At 33.7% G+C, this 20,697-nt stretch overlaps 1 protein-coding gene across 1 annotated transcript; it reads right to left on the reverse strand.

Annotated features, from left to right (window-relative positions):
* Window positions 1-2,025: 2,025 nt before the first annotated feature.
* LOC130441540 (rho GTPase-activating protein 190) lies at window positions 2,026-20,655 on the reverse strand. Its single transcript, XM_056775265.1, has 2 exons — window positions 20,319-20,655; window positions 2,026-19,161 (listed from the first exon to the last, which is right to left on the reverse strand). Exon 2 carries the CDS (start codon window positions 19,142-19,144, stop codon window positions 14,213-14,215), a length of 4,932 nt encoding a protein of 1,643 aa, XP_056631243.1. The 5' UTR covers window positions 19,145-19,161; window positions 20,319-20,655; the 3' UTR covers window positions 2,026-14,212.
* Between the last annotated feature and the right edge of the window lie 42 nt (window positions 20,656-20,697).

Here is a 20,697-nt window from a genome sequence, read left to right on the forward strand (position 1 = left end):
GCTGTTGAAATGTTTGAAGAGATTCTTATGAACAGTGTTGCCACAATTTAAAAGCTGAATGTAAAAATTGAACTAGAAAATGTACTAGATTGTACCAACTTCAAACAAATTTAATAAAATTATAGAAAGATGTATAAACATAAGTTTAAATTAAATTTTTTTTCCAAAAATGTTATAGACTGTGTCAATTATTATTTTAAGGATGAAAAATTTATATAAAGTTTACCGATAAAATTAGCAATGCAGTACAAAAATCTCATGATCTAAATATAAATCAACTTGGCTCTGTTTTCTAATTATTGTTACAATCTAGTACAATTTCTAGTTTATTTTATTAAACGAAAATATAAAATAACGATAAAGATAAAAGGTAAGTAATGAAATAAAAAAATAAAATTTCAGACTCAAAAATAAAATTGTATTCTATTATAGAATAACTTATTGGATATCAACGCCTCTGGTATAGTACAAACGAACGCAGGGAAAATGTATTAGAAAAAAGGAAAAATGTACTAGCGTATAAAATACACTAAAATGTACCAAAATTGTACTAGCTCTGGCAACACTGCTTGTGAATGATCCTGCACACACTATAAGCAGATGTTATATGTTAAATGGTCTCTGATGTTTACTAATACTTCATCCATTTGTAGGATCAAGTGTTTTTATCTTTAATCACATTTTTCTTGATCCTGGTTAGCTCTCATGAAGCCTTCAGTTTCTGGAAAGAAACTCCGCTAGTAAACCGACTGTTTAAATCTTCTTTATTAATAGCGACTGGTTGAGATAATCAAAATGTCTACCTTGCAATTCCTTTTATGACTATGGTCTCAATATCTCTCTCTAAGGTTGAGATATTAGTAATCCTTATCCTGCTTGGATATACTTCTATGTTGGACTGAGGTCACTGATTTCCTGTGCAAAAATATACGTAGTTTAATTACCTGTTGACAAAGTCAATTATGCCTCATTTCCGAGTAGTGTGGTTCTAATAGTGGATGACGGGTGGTGGTTGTTGTTCTTTGCCATAATTGTTCGTGTTAACCCCTAAAACAGGCGTGGCATAGCTGTTGATTGCCCAAACTAAGTTCTCTACATTCAATCCGAACTTTACAATTGATTTAACTCTTTTTGTGTATTGATCCTAGACTCTAGCTTTTGCCTCCTTATGGTTCAATAACCTAGCTCGTGGAAATACCAGGTATTTATAGGTTTCTCCGTTTTCCATTGCCTGTACGATATTTCCGTTGGGTAGTTCCACATTTCCTTTCTCGATGTGTAGAGCCCAAACTCCATATGTACGAAGATAATTCCTTCGACGCTCATTTGTTGCGTTTATCTTGATGTCACACATGTAGAGTAGATAGGAGGTAACACAGTTGGTATTTCTGTTAGGTTTGATGTTAAAATCGCACTTCGTATCATTAGGCATCATCCTACGAATAAGTATTTCGTCAGTACTGATAGAGCACGAAGCGATCTGCTGACGTAGGTTTGTCCGCCATCCTTCCACTGTTGTTGAAAGGAAGTTCACAATAATTGGATTTGTAAATCCACAAACCAGGAATGAGGACACAATCAAACTCGTTTTAGTAACACACAAAAGCAGTGATCAGGTGTCATTTTCCTCAACATGCCTATAAATTCTGTTAGTGGTACAAGCTGTAAGTATCTTCTATAAAGTGGGGAGATACTGTAATGATTGGGATCATCTGTCTGGAAGCTGTTTTGGAGCAAATGATTGGAACCTGGTGCTAAAAACGTCGGGATGTCTTCTGAGTTGTATAATTATGTGAAAGAATTAGAGCTGGTATCACATTCACTTATCCCAGATGCAAAGTATCAAAAGAATTAAGCTTCGTTCACATATTAAGCTGGTGGATAATGTTCCTCACTTGATTTCTGTTGGGTCGATGAAATGTAGTGCTTTACACGACAGTACTAAATTTATTATTTAATGGTCGCGCCCTGTATATTATTCAATCGTGCATTACATAAAAAATTTAACAACTAAAACTCACCATTTATGAATAATCGTTTATTAAAACAGAAATACAAATTTATAAATGATAAATCTTACAAAATAATCCAACAACATTGAAAGTACAGCAAGCTGGTATGAGTATAATAATGAATAAATATAAAGCATAAATAAACAATTTTTTTCTTTTTTGTTTGTTTACATATATACACATCCTAGCAATGAGAATAGTTCTTATATTTAAGAATTAAGAGATCTACAAAATATCCACATATTATACACTGAATTAGAACCATCCAAAATCAGTAATTTTATTTTTTGAGCTTTCACAAACAAATTAAAGTTTAGTTTCTCGATATATGCGATTTATTTCAATTAGCAAAGATACCAAATTTTACAGATATGTCTGTTGCTTCAATATAAATATTAATACAATTTTTTATTCATGGTTGTATAAAAAAAATAATCACTTGACACGTTGTGAATACTTCATACCCTTCGTTACGAACTTGGATGAAATTTAATTTTAAGTTTTAGTGGTTGGACATTTAATTAGTGATCCCCAATGAATAAAATTAATATCTGTCCAAAATACGGAGTATAATCATCTCGAAGTATCAAAAATTGTCCGTAACAACAAGTGTTTCGAAACCCCACAGACGGGTGTCTCGATATTGACTCAGAGATGAACGTCGGAGAAATCCTACAGTGAAAAAAAAGCGTCGATATGTTTTGTTGTTATTCAAATACTTCAATTCAAAGGAATCATTCATAAAACTACATGGCTAACCTATCGAATTACACTGGACGACTGTCGAGTATTCCCGGCGAGGTCAGCCAGCGTTATGAAGAGACTGGATCCTTTCATAGGCAACCTGGAACGGGCAGAAAGCAATTTACAACCCCCCGTGATGTCCGCTTTATTACATCAACGACATTAAGAAATCGTCACCTTAATGCCGTTCAAGTGCAAAGGTGCTAGGAGTGACTATTAGTCAGTGGACAGTAAGACTGCAAGGTGATAACCTGACTCTTAAAACACTTGCGATTGGTCCAAAATTTACTCCAGCTGATCGACAAGCACGCCTGCGTTTTGCACGCATATGAATAAGACATTGGAACAATGACAACAAAGACATTTGAAGAATATGGATAGTGTTTATGAAGGTGATTCCTGCATCATCTGGGATGCAATTTCTATAGGAACACGAACCGTAGGGAAGAAGAGGTTTAACGGCTGATACAATATATCGAGGAGATTTGAGCAATGCAATAAAGACGAATTTACTTTTATGCATGACAATGCAAGGCCCCACACCAGCATCGTGCAAGATTACATTGCAGAAGTCGGTTTTCGGGTTATGGAGTGGCCAGCATTCAGTCCTGACCTAAATCCAATAGAATATTTACGGGATGAGTTAAAAAGAAGAATTAGAGCTAGACTTCCTGCCCCAAATTCGATCCCAGTGATTATTTTTGCAGTAGAAGAAGTGCGAGAGAAAAAATTGTTACAATTTGTAGACAAAAGCGTGTAAAAACTAAAAAACAAACATAAAAATGACTAAATAAAGATACAATTAAAATACAATTGCAATATACAGAATTTGTGGCTTAATATGCCACAAAAACGAATAGCTAACTTGATTGGATCTATGCGGGTGATCATACCCATTAATAAGAAATTAATTGTCAAGTTTTAAATTGTCAACGACGCTATTTATGTTAATAATAAAGAAAATAATTTGCTTAATGCATTAATTTCAGTATTTTAAACATCGAAATAAGTGGGTCGATTTTTATGAAAGCGGGTATATAACCAATCACAAAAAATAAACTATAAACGCCTTTAATAGCGAAAACGATCACATTTATATTGGAAAAAACAGGTTATTGTTTTGCACATCAATTCCTAACACTAAATTAGCAGATTTGAGTGTTTTTTTAATGACTTGATATGTGATATAGTGAAATAAATATTATAAATAAATGAGATGCATTAAAATGTGAGTTATTCAATGAATTTATTAAAATCTAATCCAAGATTCATTCGAATTTACTATTTCTCTCTGAGAAAATGTATTACGATTTCTACTATACGATCTAAGAAAAAAAATACAACAAATCTATAAAATTATCAGACTGTACTATTAGTAATAACTGTTTTTGACAAACTAAAAACAACATTACCCGATCCCCTTTTATTTGAATTAAAAATGTTAAAAAAACTAATGACACATTTTTAACACGTGTTAACACGACACTTCACATAGGCCGGACACATATCTGTGTTGCAAAACGTGTGCGCCAGCTGATATTTTGATTTTTTTAGAATGGTGAAGTTTTATCCTCGACCTTCACGTTCACACAACACAAATTCACGGAACTTATAACATAACGGAGCACCTACAAGAAGAGATGGATTGGTTGGATAAAGAAGAGGAAATTGTTGCGGTTTCTGCTACACGAATCCAGGGCGTACTGGGTTCATCCAATGAACCAACGTAGGCACGAATGTGGTGAATATCTGTGGCCGAAATTAATATCACAATAAATTTAGATATATTAAGAAAACACTTTTCAGTCACGTACAGAACATACCGATAAACAAACTCGGCACAGGTGGTGAATATAACCTAAAACATTTTGTAGCCCTTCTGACGAAAATATGACCAACGTAGATATTGAAAACTCGTGTTAAATCGTCCTCTAATATGCATAAATCTACTTAAAATAATTTAATTGATATTTATATAACACTTATTAACACGATACGTGTTAAAAATGTGTCCTTGGTTTTAAGTAACGAGACTAGCGCTGCTACAGAAAAAGTACGCATGCGCCAAAGGTTAGCGACTGTCAGAATCTTAATTATTCCTTGACTACTAAATATGGAGAGTAGAGGTGAGGAGAACCATCTCGGTGTATCGAAAAGTGTCTGTTGAAAGGAAGCAAATTAAGGTGGAAGTAGCAAGTTGAAGAATTTTAAAAAGAGTGCAACAATGGTATAGTAAATTGACTTTTTGAAAGTGAACTATTTCTAAGAAACTATTAATATAGATTTATTCGAAAATTATTATCCCGCTAAATTCATATCGTTTCCACTAGCTACAGTAGCGCTATTTTGGCGAGTCTTCGTATTATAATTTGCTGTTTTTAACTGGACACTTTTTCAACTAATCCCCCATACATATTAGGTTTTATTTTACCTTCATTCTCTGAAGACGATAACTTGGTTATCGAAACGCGCGCCAGACAGTGTAATTTTAAGTATTGGTGTAGTTGTAGTGTAAACAGTGTGTTCAGTGAGAATATCACCAACAGTTCCAGAAATTCCAACCCTTGATATAAACGAAATATAACTTTATTGTATAATAAAATATTTTGAAATTAAATATCTACCGTTGTTTACGTGTTTATACAATATCCGGGGAAAAGATAATTTTATATAAAAAATGACATTTTGTTACCTGTCAACACAGATAAAATGTCGCAGAAGAAAAATTAATTTGTTTTCCAATAGCAGCAAATAAAAATTGATATTTGATCATTTTCATTTATAAGTTGATGTTATATTTAGGGCGATTCGTTTGGTTCAAAACATATATTTTAACAGTTTCAAATCTAAAACATCCATTTTGTACATTGTTGCCACATTAGTGGTAAATATTCGGCACAAGTACGATAAGCCACCTCACGACGATCATCATGAAACTCTATACATAGAAAATTGACATTTACTTCCGGATATGCCGAAAATTGTCATTATCTCAGGAAAACTAACACATATCGAACCATGGATAACTTTGTATTAAGGTGTAGACGAACCCAGTATACTAACTGCGCAGGCGCGGTATCATCTTATTACTGTTTGTAATCTTACGATGACACTACTTTCACCATGACAGTCACCGAACTTTGTTCGATAGATTCCATCAAGATCTATATGTGTGTGAAAAGTCATGATAATCGACGCACGCGTAGAAGAGTTTCTGTGTTAAAATTGAATAATTTTTGTAAGGTTTGGGTAGGTTGTGTTAGAGACTGAAATAAAGGCAAACAAAAATAATTTTATTCAATTAAACATTTTAATTGGACTTAAATCTATAGCTTTTACATTTGAAAATATTTTTTGATTTCTTCTATTAATGAAATGAGTGGGTCTATTTTTGGTTCAGATTTACTACATTCTCGTCGCCATGTATATTCTATGATTCTGTCCTCCCAGCCTTCCAAAGGTACGTGCTTATCGTGGAAGAATGTTCTCAGAGGTTTCCAGCTGGTCTCAATTCTTTCAGTATGAACCCAGCTATCAGAAACAAATCTTTCTATGTGCTTGACCCACTCATGAGTGTAGGCATCGATAGGCTAGCCAGCCATCTGTATGAATTATGCTTCCTGGAACGACGTGTTTTTTTTTTATAAAAATGATGCATTTGTATACTTTTTTCAGAGAAACTCTTCTGCGCGTGCGTCGATCATCATGACTTTTTACACACAGATAGATATTGATTAGATCTATCGAACAAAGTTATCCACGGTTCGATATCTGTTGGCCTTTCTGAGATAACGACAACTTCCGGCATATCCGGAAGTAAATGTCAATTGTCTGTGAATAGAGTTTCATTATTATCGTCGTTGGGTGGCTTATCATACTCTTACTCAATATTCTATTAAAACCATGAACCATTTTCAAAAAATGATTTTTTATTTTGATAATTCAAGATTTTTATTTAAGTTTTGAACCTCATAAACTGATTATACCTTAGAACAAATTTTAAAAACGCAGAGCTGTGGAGGAGATGGTAAAAAAACAATTTTCGCTAATTTTCAGAAAAAAAACTAGATTCAAAAACTTATTATGTCCAAAGAGGAGCTTAAACGGGCTGTGATTGGTGTTCCCCAACACCCTCTATCTAATTTGGAGCTGAAACCCATTTTTTTTTCTCGTTAAAAATTTTCACGACATTTATTCAGTGAAAAACATGTGGATATTTATATTTTTTTTTTTTTTGGATATACTAACATCTAGGTATCCTCAAAAGGTCCTCGAAATAAAAATTATCTCTAATAATAAAAATTGTCTAATATGATAAAACTTAAATAAAATAGAGATGTACACATAGGGACTGTATTGCATTTCGATTATAAATTAAGAAATAATACACTTTAAAAAGGTATCGAAAATTTTTAAAATAATATATCACAGCGTTTATCACTAATGAAAACAATAGGAAAAAAATTACTGAAAATTAAAAATTATTCGATTTTGGATTTGAGTTATTGAAAAAAAAAATCAGTTATCGTTCAATTCATATTTGCACAATTTTCAATTACGAAGATTTTTGATATTCATTTTCATTCTACATTTCAAAATATTAAATATTGACTTTAATTATACAGGGTTTGTCCGGAAAGTAATAGGATTGATTTTCTTCCGCCGCAATTATACTTCAGAGCGTGCGCGCACCAACTGGATTCGGTAGAGGGCGTTCCTAGCTAACAAACGAGCGGCTGGTCAGTTGTCTCCGAGCACCTGGAGAGTCAGGGCAGGCATTTTCGCGCGACGTGTTTCTGTGAGTTGTGCAAGCCGAAAATGCAGCGTTCGTTAGAGCAGAGGTACGCAATTAAATTCTGTGTGAAACTCGGTAAATCTGCGACAGAGACGTTTGACTAAGTATTCGTTTGATTGCCCAGATGTTAAATTCACCAAAATCTGTGGTTCATGACATTGTGACGGAGCATTTGAAGATGCGCAAGGTGTGCGCGAAGATGGTCCCAAAAGTGCTCTCTGACGACCAGAAATTGCGGCGAGTGGAAGTGTGCCAAGAAAATTCGAGCATGTGTGAAAGTGACCCCCAATTTATGAATAACGTAATCACAGGTGACGAGTCATGAATCTTTGAGTATGATCCCGAGACAAAGAGGCAATCTTCCGAGTGGCACACACCGGCGTCTCCTCGCCCAAAAAAGGGAAGAATGAGCAAATCCAAAGTGAAAACGATGCTCATTGTCTTTTTTGACATCAAAGCCATCGTCCACCATGAATTTGTTCCTCCTGGACAAACCGTCAACGCCAAGTTTTACATGGAAGTGCTCAAGAGACTCAAACGAAGGGTCAACCGGGTCCGACAAGACATCGCAGCAGACTGGAAGTTGCAAAACAACGACACCGCCTTTTTTGTGAACAGCTACCTGACTAAGGCCGGCATTTCAACGCTTCCGCAGCCGCCCTACAGCCCAGATGTGGCTCCCCGGACTTTTTTTTGTTTCCTCGATGAAAGGCAAGCATTTCGAGACGCTAGAGGTGATCCAAGCAGCATGCACCGCGGCTTTCAAGGCTATTCCGGAGAATGCCTGCTGGCAGCGCTGCATCGACGCAGAAGGAGCCTATTTTGAAAGTTTTTAAAGAATTGTAACGATTGGCTCAATAAATTTTTTTAAATAGACTCAGTCCTATTACTTTCCGGACAAACCCTGTATTCAACACACTGGTACCAACACACAAACAAAATTACATTGTCTCAAGTCTTCAGAAATTGTTTAGGTAGAAAGTAAACAAGTTTTCCCCCAGTCTCTGAAGATGATAACTTATAGTTATCGAAACATCGTTGGTGTAGTTCTATATTTAATAACACTTGACATTAAAAGGTCAAGAAATAGTGTTATCTGAAGCATAATTTGATTTTAAAACTATCAATTGATAGATAAAGTTAGACGTCGAAAATCTGGGCATCAAAATGTTATTGATATGTCCCATCAAACATTAAGGCAGTATCTCAAAGGTAACTAGCGTTTTTTTGCTTAAGATTGTGATGAAGATCTTCAGTTTAATATGTGACAAACTCTGATGGAAAAATGTTTGATATCCTTGTAAACAATCCAGAAAAATCGTTGTCTCAATAGACATAATGAAACTTTGCCTATCATATTTTCATAATTTTTGAAAAAATGTGCCAAAGTTTGAATATTTCGATTGATCTTTCTGTACCCTCTGATCATAATCTAAAGCTGGATATATTTATGCAAATGAGATTAAACGACAACTTTTTTCAAAATATTAAACTATGGGACAAACACAAAATTTACTAAAAGTCTATTAGATAAAAATAAATTACAATACCAGTTAAATTTGTGAAACAGTACATGAAAATAATCAATACACCTACGTTAATAATATAAGATTGTAAAAAAATACATTTGTTGCCTCTATTGAAAAACAAAATTAATATAAAAAGGCTAAAAGAAATAAATACAACAAAATTTATTTGATAAATTGAATAAATATTCCGCTTTTATGCCAATGAATAGTAGTAGTAAAGTCATTTACAATGTATATATTTCAAACTACTATGTGAATCAGCAAAACAATTTATTATTCATTTCAACTTTTTCATGTTTACAAAAAAAAGTCCAAAAAATGTGTTTATATGCAGACCAAATTCACTAGAAATTGAATTTATTTCAAAATTATTAAATCACCAGCCAACCCGGCGAACTTTGTCCCAATAGCATACAGTTAAATTAATCCTCCCCGATATACACGATACACTTTTTTGGAAAAACCAATATACCTACCTCCTTCCCATTGTTCCGTATTTACGCGAACCCAGGTGGGACTTTTGGAATCGAGGATAAATTCATTCTGTCTTGGTGCAGCGAAACGATAAGACCTCGAACGCCGATGTCTCAGCAAAGCTACGTCGTTTCCAGAGATTCAGCTCGCGCGACGTAGTTTAAACTTTCGTTGTATATATTTTTTTCCATGAATTGTAGTAAGTTCAAGTTTGTGCTACTTCTACACTATCTTCGATACTTTTTTTTTGGTGCACATAGTCTTTAATGAATCACATATAATTGACCATGGGATTTTCTAGATTCAGACTGTTAATGTTCATAACGACTCCAGGTATTTTGGTTCATAGATTAAACTCTTTAATGAAGCACCATGTGATAAACGACATTTTTTTATTATTAGGCTCAAGATAGAATAACGCAGATGGTCTTCAGATTCGTAAACATGCCTCATATAGTTGAACATGGATTCTCTAGATTCAGACCATAAACTTTCAAAAGTTATCCTTGTGATTTGTTAATTCGATACGAAGACGTTTAAGCTCAAACGGCAAATCGATTCGAATCATCCCCACCTTGGTATTTTCCTTTGAGTATCGTAGCGTAAATGTTTCGAAGTACGATTACTACAGAGCTAAGCTTCAAACTTAAATTGTGCGCTGGTAAACCAGGAACGTACAAATAAATAAAACCTTTGAAGGTCAGATTAAATCCCCGTTCTTCGATAATGTTTGCTCCAAATTAAATTGCATTGAATCAAATGGGAGCGATTAGACTAGGGCTGCCAGCATCAGATGCTAAAACAGCCACTTTGTGCATCCCGGCTGGTCGCTGGTTGCAAAATCGGTTGTGGGGCATTGGTTCAAATACGGCGCATTATACTAGGCTGCTAGCATCCGAGCAGGCGCTCTATTTGACAAATGCGCGCGCGCAGTTGGATCAGAGGTATGACTAGCTTCTCTTCGGGTGAAATTGGTCTGAGGAATCTTGTATCTTGTTTAGAGATGTCGCTTTGGATGTAGCCTAGAAGTTCTTTGAAAGAAGGAAGTGACATTCTAAAGTATTTAAAAAATCTTGTTTCACTATTGCACAGTTCATCAAACGATGTAAAATACAGGCTTTTAACACGACGGACAGCTAAAAAGGGGGCCACACTAAACTTCCTTTTTGTACGACGCCTTTTGTTAATTAGTAACATCAGCAACAACATCTCTTCATTCGTTGGGGCCATATTGACGACTGGCAAAAAATTAAAATAAAATAGCAGTCCGGGATACTAGCATCCCAACACAAATTCGACTCAAAGTGGGATGCTAGCATCCTAGTATAATACAACCATTGTATTTTCGAGTGTTTGCTAGAAAATTTATTTCGCCACAAAGCAAAGCAATGGCTCAAGTTGCGAAGTTAATTAAATCGCAATTTCTATTTCCCACTAAGGCAGCACAATTTCTTCGGAAAACTTCAATGCGCCACAATATTCTCAAACAATGTCCATTGGTCCAATGTGAACGTAGTTATTGATTGAAATTATATCGATACGCTGCTCGATTCAAATCAGTACTTCATAGATTATCTAGTTGTTGATCTCTGAAGTTTGCTCGACGATTTCGCATTGTCAACAGAGTCGTTTCGATTTGCTCTTCTGAATTGTAGGCATGGAGCCGAGCCATACTAAGCCGTCGCTCTTTATGTACAATGTCTTGTTCTTCTTCAATCCTATTATTCGTAATGTTTCGAATCCTAGTTGCATTATGAATTTATCGATTCGATAGTTTTGGACGCGACATTTTAATGGTAATATCCCCCGCGATAAGATAATATAAACTCGAAACAAATACATCATCCTCTAACTTCAAAACTTCTAATTATCAAATTCATACTCCATGAATCGCTAGTCCATGATGTTTATACACATTTTTTTTCTGTTTGTTTCGTTTTCTTATATCACGTTTTATGTCACGTCCAGCGGAAACTAAATAAAAAGTATCCTATGTCCTTCTCCTGGTTCCAAACTACCTCTAAACCAATTTTCAGCCATTCCTATTCGGCTAGTCTCGAGTTATAAATAGTTTAACTAACACGAAATCAAACATCCAAGTGTACTAACTCTAATATATTTCCAGCTTTCGTATGGGACTGAAATTTTGGTCAACTACGATATAAAAATATGTAAAAAATCATAATAATAATAATAAAAATTAGTTAAGTATTGTAGTATAAGTAATTTTTATTGTTGTTAAGATTCTTTACATTTTTTTAATATTTCAGTCCTAGACGAAAGCTCGGAAATATATTAGAGTTAGTACACTTGGGCGTTCGATTTATATACCTATAGATTTATTTACCACAAATGAAAATTGAATATCTGCAGATATCATATTCGTTAATATATATTGTGGGTAGATGACTTTACTAGTAACTATTTAAGTAAAAATAAAAAAATATATATTTATGAAATTAAGCAACTGTCATAATTGCACGGACTAGAAATATAATTTAGTAATATTGGCACTCCAAGTCATATTTGAATGACTCAGTCTATAAATATTTCAAGCACGTTTTCGAGGACCATACCTCAAAAGTGAATGGAATCATTTTGAAAATAAATGTAGCTAATACTAAGTTCAAAAGGAGAGCTGTTTTTATTTCAAAAATAAAAATTCCAACAATGGACAAAGTAGCTGCGCTACAATCTCGATGATATTTGAAAAAAGATACAACATTTACTATCCTAATACAACAACCCAGTCATAGTATACTGAACATTGTTCATACATAGTCATTTATAAAAGTATCATACAGCAATTTGAAATACTTCCATCTAGTTAATGTAAAAATACAAATACTGGGTCATCACACCATTAATTTTAACAATTATTCTCTTGCTACCCATTCTTCCTTCTAAATTTTAACATAAAAGGCCTCTCAATTCAACAACAATGAGTAAAACCATCATCGCTGATATTTAACTGAATAAACATTTTGAACACGAAAACAAAAAAAATCAAGTTATTAATCCATGGTATTTTTAATGTGAATTTAATGGCCAATAAGTCACTGGGGTGTTATAAAAATAACCATTGTTACAAAGATATAAAACAATTGGAAATTAATCTTTTCTCCGGAACATATTTATAAGATTTTAGAACATCATAATGTACTGGGGGTATTTTAAATTCCTAAAATCGCTATAATTATGGGATTAATAACTCACTAGTGAGTTATATGCCACTGAATTCCCAAAAATACCATGGATCAATAACTCATAACATTTCACCACTTAATTATAAGCCACTAAATTTCCAAAAACACCATGGATTAATAAATTATGATGTTTTATAACTCACTACTCACTTATAGGCCAATAAATTCACCAAAACACCATAATTGAATAAATTACGGTGTTTAATTAAAAAAATTAATGTTTTGTATTCCCAAAATCGCCATAATTAGCTAGCCACTAAATTCACCAAAACAGTATGGTTTAATAACTTATGGTGTTTAATTAAAAAAAATGTTTGTTTTAAATTTGTAAAATCGCCATAATCATGGGATTCATTACTCATGGAGTTTTATGACTTAGTACTAACTTATAGGTCACTACATTCCCAAAAAACACCATGGATGATTAACTCATAGTGTTTTATAATTCACTAGAGACTTAGAAGCCACTAAATTTTCAAAAACACCATTGATTAATAAATTATGATTTCTAATAACTCACTAGTCACTTATAAGCCAATAAATTCCCAAAATAACCATGATTTAATATCTTATGGTGTTTAATTAAAAAAAAAATGATTGTTTTAAATTTCTAAAATCGCCATAATTATGGGATTTATTAATCATGGAGTTTTATGACTTAGTACTAACTTATAGGTCATTAAATTCCCAAAAAACACCATTGATGATTAACTCATAGTGTTTTATAATTCACTAGAGACTTATAAGCCACTAAATTTTCAAAAACGCCATGAATTAATAACTCATAGTGTTTTATAATTCACTAGTGACCTATAAGCCACTAAATTCCCAAAATCACCATGATTTAATATCTTATGGTGTTTAATTAAAAAAAAAAATGATTGTTTTAAATTTCTAAAATCGCCATAATTATGGGATTTATTAATCATGGAGTTTTATGACTTAGTACTAACTTATAGGTCATTAAATTCCCAAAAAACACCATTGATGATTAACTCATAGTGTTTTATAATTCACTAGAGACTTATAAGCCACTAAATTTTCAAAAACGCCATGAATTAATAACTCATAGTGTTTTATAATTCACTAGTGACCTATAAGCCACTAAATTCCCAAAATCACCATGATTTAATATCTTATGGTGTTTAATTAAAAAAAAATGATTGTTTTAAATTTGTAAAATCGCCATAATTATGGGATCAATAACTAACGGTGTTTTATCGCTCACTAGTGACTTATAGTCCACTAAAATCACCAAAACAGCATAACAAGTCATGGTGTTGGATTAAATGATAAATTTCTTTTTGAAATGAAAAAAAGAAATGGAATTATGTGGAATTGAAAAATGATTATTCAATGAAACATCAGTGATGATTGCAGGTGACTAAAACACCGATACAGAGGCTGAAATAATAGGAAAATTGTGCGTTGTTTATACATCTATAAGCTTCTTTAAACCATTACAAAAGCCTCTTTACCACAAAACAAAAACGGATACTGATCTATCATCGTTTGAACAATATCTTCGAGGTACGGTCGCATCTGTTCAAATCTACCCATATCGCTGAATTCTATTGGTAATAAAGTAGGCCACCAACATATTGCTAAATTCTTACTATCCATACTATTCAATTTGGAATTTTCCGTAACGCGGACGAAATGTTGAAAAACAAATTTCAAAATTTGGAAATTTATCGGCGGTAATTTATCTAGCATACTTCTTAAAGCTAGTAATCTACAGCTGCGATCGTTCTTAACTTCTAGATTACCACATGTGGTCACCATGGGTTTCAGTCTGGTACCGGCTATCTCCTCCATTTCTGTCATTACCTCCGGTTCGAATAAGGGGGGTAGTCTTTTGGAAACAAAGTCTTTTAGCGCTGTAGCGACAGCGTTGACTGGAATGTCAAGATCTGTTATATCGACATTTGCATCTTCTTCGAATTTAGTAAATAACAGATCGACGTGGGCTCTATTACCGGGAACTCGATAAATTCCTTCAGAGTCCAAACCTTCAGTTTCGATAAATTTAACACATTTTTCCATAAAACTTGGAACAAAGTTTTTATCAGATTGTATAAAGTCTGATAATTTGGATGGAGCTCCACTGACAGGTAATGTTTTCTGTTTGGATTTTTGTTTCTTTTTATCTCTCTCTTCTGCCACTTTCCTTAATTTTTCTTCCTTTAATCTACGTTTTTCCAATTTCGAATCATCTTTCGCCTTTTGTTTTTCTCGTTTGCGTAACATTTTTTCTATTTCGGATTCTTTCATCTTTGGTAAAACGCCAAACATGGGAGAATTGTTGTCTCTCGGGGATGACACGTCTAAACTGGATTCGTCGTCGTGCATCAACCCCTGACCCTGATACATTTCCATAGAATTTAATTGGATATTAAAGTGATGCGGATTCGTAGAATCTGGCAACCTTTTTTTCAGACTCACTGAACGTTTTTGAGAAAATCTCATTCGTAAATCAGAAGTACTTTGTGGAGGGAACTGCTCCGGTTCGCTAACGTCCGATGAATCTGAATTTGAATCACTCGGAACGGTCACTTTATCGTTATCTACATCAGAAACGGGTGTATGAACTGACGGCAACGTGAATGAACCGAGCTGTGGTACTCGAGGAGGTTGTACTGGAATGGCGGTTCTTTTCTTTCTTTGTCTCTTATGGGTGCCGCCTTTTCGACTGACTTTCGAATATATTTCACTAGCCCTTTGTCTTCTTTCCAAACTACTCCATTCGCTGTCAGTATCAGAATAAGAAGGTTGACCTTTCTCTCTTCTTTGTCTCAATTTTGATTTTGTATTGATGGCATCTTGTACCATCGTATACATATACTCTGGGCTCTGACCGGGATACATATTATGGACGAGATCTTTAACTTGAGCATATTCACAACCTAAGTCAACTGCTTCGGGAGTAGCCAGTGGGGCGTTACCGAAATTAGATGAAGATATATCTGTAACGTTCATCCTAGCTATAGCTTCAGTTACGGCCGAATAATTTTTCATATTCAATTTTCCTGGTTGTTTTAAAGTTTGCGAGATTCCTTTCGATCGTGATTTCGATATGGGGATATGACGACGACCAGTAGTAAAAGCGTGCTGTTGATAACTATTCCAAGCGCTGCCAGGAATAGACATCGGGTGGTCTCCGTAAGGAACGTCCTCTAAGGACGTTTGAGAAGTGGAAAGCAACTGTTTCTTGGAATGTCTTGAATTGAGAATGTTATCTGGAGGTGCTGGTTCTGGTGGAGTGGCAGGAGGTGGATACACGTGAAATCCTGAATGCATACTCCTCTTTTTCTCACTTCCTTCGCTGCCATACATATAGATACTGGAAAATTTATCACTATGATCACTGGAGCTCAATCTTTCATCTGGACCGCTAAGTTCAAAATTTTCGCTTTCGCTGCCATCGTTTAGTTTCAAGTAGTAACTTTCATTACGCGGTGGCGGTAGAGGATGACCGTGTCTTTGACTCTTCGAACGTTCTAAAGTACCTTCTCCACTATCCAAACCAGACGGTTCTTCCATGTGGAAAGCTTGCTCAATTTCCGGTTTCTTTTCCCAAACTTCTTTAAAGAAAGGTGTAAAGAAAGCAGTTTTATGTTGCATCGAACTAGACGATGTCATAAAATGTGCGTGTAATCTATCGGCTGTAGCATTACCTTCTGTTATCAATAATTGACTCAAATCGTCATTAAAAAAAGCTGTCGCACTTCCATCGTCGGTTACGGCTAAAATCTGTATAGGTAAATTAGGAATGTTCATCGAAAATGCGTTTAGTGTTGCCAGAGATGCTTTCCTTTTTGTGGAATAAACCAATATAAAACCATGGACGAGTTCATCTCTGAAAGTGTTGGCTCCGTGAAAAGAAGAGATGATTACCTCCACCTTCCGCTTAGAATCGCCTAAAAATGTTTCCAAGATGATGCTGTGTGACGAAGATAAGAAGCATATTTGATGCGATAATAGTGGACCTAGGATATTTTCTATAGAATAAGGATCACCACAAAACATGCACATTATTATTCGAATATCGGGTTCAACGCATTCGATAACAGATTGATTGATATTAAGAAAACCTGCTCGATGGTGGATGCTCTGCATCAATTGATGCAAGGCATCATGCACTAATTGTTCCTCGGTTATCTGTTCTAAGCAGATATCCATGAAAGGACACTGCAAATTATCGGCTAAATTTTGTCCGTCTTCTCGCAATCTCAAAACGTCTTTTTCATCAATACTGGAGTCTTGTAAGAACAACAATACTATAGGTAATCCTTGGAAAGGAAGCTTATCGTCTTGTTCCAAATTTGAAAGTAACTTTTTTTCCAAACTTTCTCTTATATATTCAAATGATTCCGCATTATTATAGACGCAAAAGCTACCGTGGGGTATAAAGTCGGAAGTTCTAAAAGAATTGTGGGGTAAGCTAACATCCCCATTTATAACTCTGTAATCTAAATTGTAAAATTGGCAATCTATTTCGTATTCGTCGTCATCGCATTGTTTCCTTATTTTAACCGCCAAATTTTCTGCCAAATTATTCAATCCTAATATAAGTAGATTAAGTTGATTATTTTCAGAGCTAATGAGCCATTGATTGCTGTTATTCCAAGAAGTAGGTCGATGGGTTTTTGTCGCTAGAATGCGTTCTATTAAAGAATCTTGACAATTTGGAAATGCAGGACAATGTTCTCTAATAGGAAAATGTATAAAACCTAAATGTTGGAATAGAGTAAGTTTTCTATCTTGATCAAGTCTATCTAATATCTTATACCTAAAGTCTTCTTGTAGAACATCTGTTATTTCTTTAATATCGTCCTGAGTTATTGTGCCCGTAGGTGCGATACTTTTAAAATGATAAAATAGATCAGCATGTTCTAATAAGAGTTCTTGAAAGTTGTGCTTGGCATTTTCTATAATCTCCCTTTGATGTGTGTCGTAAATTTTTTGACAGTCATGTTCAGATAAAGCCTCAAAGCATTCTCTTCCCATAAACAGTACCCTAACTTCAGACAGATGTTTACCAGGAGTAACATAACCAGTATCTTCTAACAATTGTTTGAACTGCTTTTTCCATTCTAAACGTTTTTGTTCTTGCTGCAAGATGTTGACATAATTTTTGAAAACTGTCTCTGCCTCGCTTGTATCTAAAACATCGAAAGGTATTCTTGTTTCTTCGTTGTCCTCTAAACATTCCGACCATGGTAAATCCTCTGGTCGTTCAAAAAAGTATTGTGAAAAATTTGGATGTGTTTTAAGATATTGTTGTATAGAAGGCCAATCCATATCAGCTAATGTGTTAAATCCAGGAACCAGTTCGTGTAAAACGTCTGGTAACATTTCCATATAATGAGCTATCTGTTTGGCTAATTGTTCATCTTTAAGTTTCTTAATATGTCTTCTGAATAATCTCTGAGTTCCGTCCAAACCAAATAGTTGCACGAAATGAATCCACTCTTTATGTGAATTCAGTTTTTTCACAGTTTGGGACCACATGGCATGACAATCAGTAACATGTACTCTTATAAGTCTCATAAATGATTCACTAGCAGCATCCATCAGTTCTTTTTTGGCTAAAGCGGCTTCTGCATAAGATGGTATTTTAGATCTAATTTTAGTTTTATCAATCACTTGTGCCAATAGCATAAATGCCACATCAATATTAACACTATCATGGGCAGAAGTTTCTACTAAGGGTATACTATTCTTATATTCGCTTCTAGATATTAGTTTATGTGCTTCTCTAATGTACAACTCATTGGCATCATCATTTTTTGTCGTTGCAAATACAATTGGCTTTTTAGTTTTTAACAAATTATTTAAAATAGCGGCTGCAAATTCGACTTGTTTCTCAATACTCCTACTTGGCACAATGCTCACATCAAACACACATATAAAACCATCAATATTGAGTTTACCATCCGGTAGTACCTTTTGTTCATATTCTTTTTCTATACCTAATTGATTCTTACAAATATACATTAACTTTTCAGCCGAAGTAATTTTTGAAGCTGCACAACGTTTAACATATGGCTCCATCTTACCACCTTTAAACGGTTGAAATGAAGAGTCATCGATAAATTCAGTTTGTTCTATTAAGCTGAATTGATAGTCGACACCTTCTTCAGAGGTTTTGATCACTTCTCCCCAATAGAGAAAATGATCATTGTTTACGACTCTGCCGCTAAAATCGGTCTGACTGAGAACAGAGATATGGTCTACGTTGTAATCTTCTGCATGAGGTCGCATGAAACGATTACAAAGACATGACTTTCCAACTCCTGCATGGCCTTTGTCTTTTTCCACACCAGAGAGACCCACAACAGAAATATTGATGCTTCGAATGGTATCTCCTTTTCTAGCCATAATTAGATATAGAGGTTCTAAAACAAATATAATATTAACAAAAAAGTTTTTATTTTAATTTTGATCATTTCATATGATTAATTCAAATGGGGTAATTGTAGAATGAATGTAATGTACTTCTGAAAAAATGTAGAATGAACACAAATTTATTGCCATTAAACAATTTTTAGAATAATTTAAGCAGAATAGTTTTTCTAAAGATAGTAAAAGAATATGAAGACAATCATTTTTCTCATACTAATATCACAAGCTGTTAAGATTGATTATATGGAATGTGTAGAATATATAAGAATATAAGATCATTTTTCAAACAAATTGAAGCACACATTTCCGAAAATTTTTTATTTATTAAATATAATTTGTGGACATATTACAATATTCAATAATAAACAGCTGCAGAATTACATTAATTTTTATATTTACTAATTTTTTGTATTATTTTATCTTCAATACAAAGTTTAGTCAATAATTTGTAAACTTAATATGCTAAGAATTTACAAAGTAATTTTAACATTAAAAAAAATGTGAACATGTAATACAGGTTTTTGTAAAACATGTTTTCCATACAATACTATAAATACAGAAGATCTATTATAAGTTTTTCAAAATTCACCATAGTAAAATAGCAAATACTCATAAAAATTGAATAGTTCAAATTATCCTCTACAGTGTAAATGTGATTACATCAAGAATAGAGGAGGATATAAGAATTAGTAGTACATATATTTCAACACCCACATACATCACTCTTTGCTAATGATTGTAACAAAAAGCTAAAAATATATGTATCTGGTGAAGTTGAATTTTCTGTCAACAATATTTGTATTTAAACTTTAAAAGTAACTTTATGTACGAATATACATAAGTGGTGACTCTTTATTATCACAAACATATCGCTATGTTCCACTTTTGAGCAGATAAGTACCAAAACGTGTAACTTTTCATAGAAAAAAATAATAGAAGAATATAAAATGCAACAATTTAGTTCAATATCTTTACTTAATAACAAAACAATTACTAGTTGAGATGTTTTCAATTAAGCTGAGTTAGATATTGAGTTATTTACAAAGATACATATATTTTTTACGAAATTGTTCAAAAGTACATTACAACAACTGTACCAGTTTATTACTTTCTTAACATAATATATAATAATTACGGTCAGATTACTTACATGTTAATTAAATACTTGGATTAGTTAACACTCAAACACATTATCATAACAGCGGTGGATCATCAAATCTCTTAAAATGAGTATTATTAACTCATTTTATATAATATTGGAGCAAATCATTATTCTTTATGTCAACTTGGAACTCTTTAAGAAGTAAAATAGCACTGTGCACTGAATAAACTAATAGTACTCATAACTATGTTCCACTTATAGCTCTGACACTTTCATTAAATGGTTTTAAATACAAAAATTATCACTAAACTTGCAAATTATAAAATTCTCGACCACCCACCGCCTTAACAAGAAGCCATTATTTATTAGCAAGGAAAAGAGCATTGCCAACACTACTAAATCGAATGGAAAGTTGAAAATATAATAC

Source organism: Diorhabda sublineata, chromosome 3, assembly GCF_026230105.1.
Source record: "Diorhabda sublineata isolate icDioSubl1.1 chromosome 3, icDioSubl1.1, whole genome shotgun sequence".
In the NCBI taxonomy this organism is placed as follows: Eukaryota; Metazoa; Arthropoda; class Insecta; order Coleoptera; family Chrysomelidae; genus Diorhabda; species Diorhabda sublineata.

Coding starts and splice junctions, on each gene's coding strand:
- LOC130441540 (XM_056775265.1), bottom strand. CDS start 19,144: ATGGCTAGAAAAGGAGATACCATTCGAAGCATCAATATTTCTGTTGTG.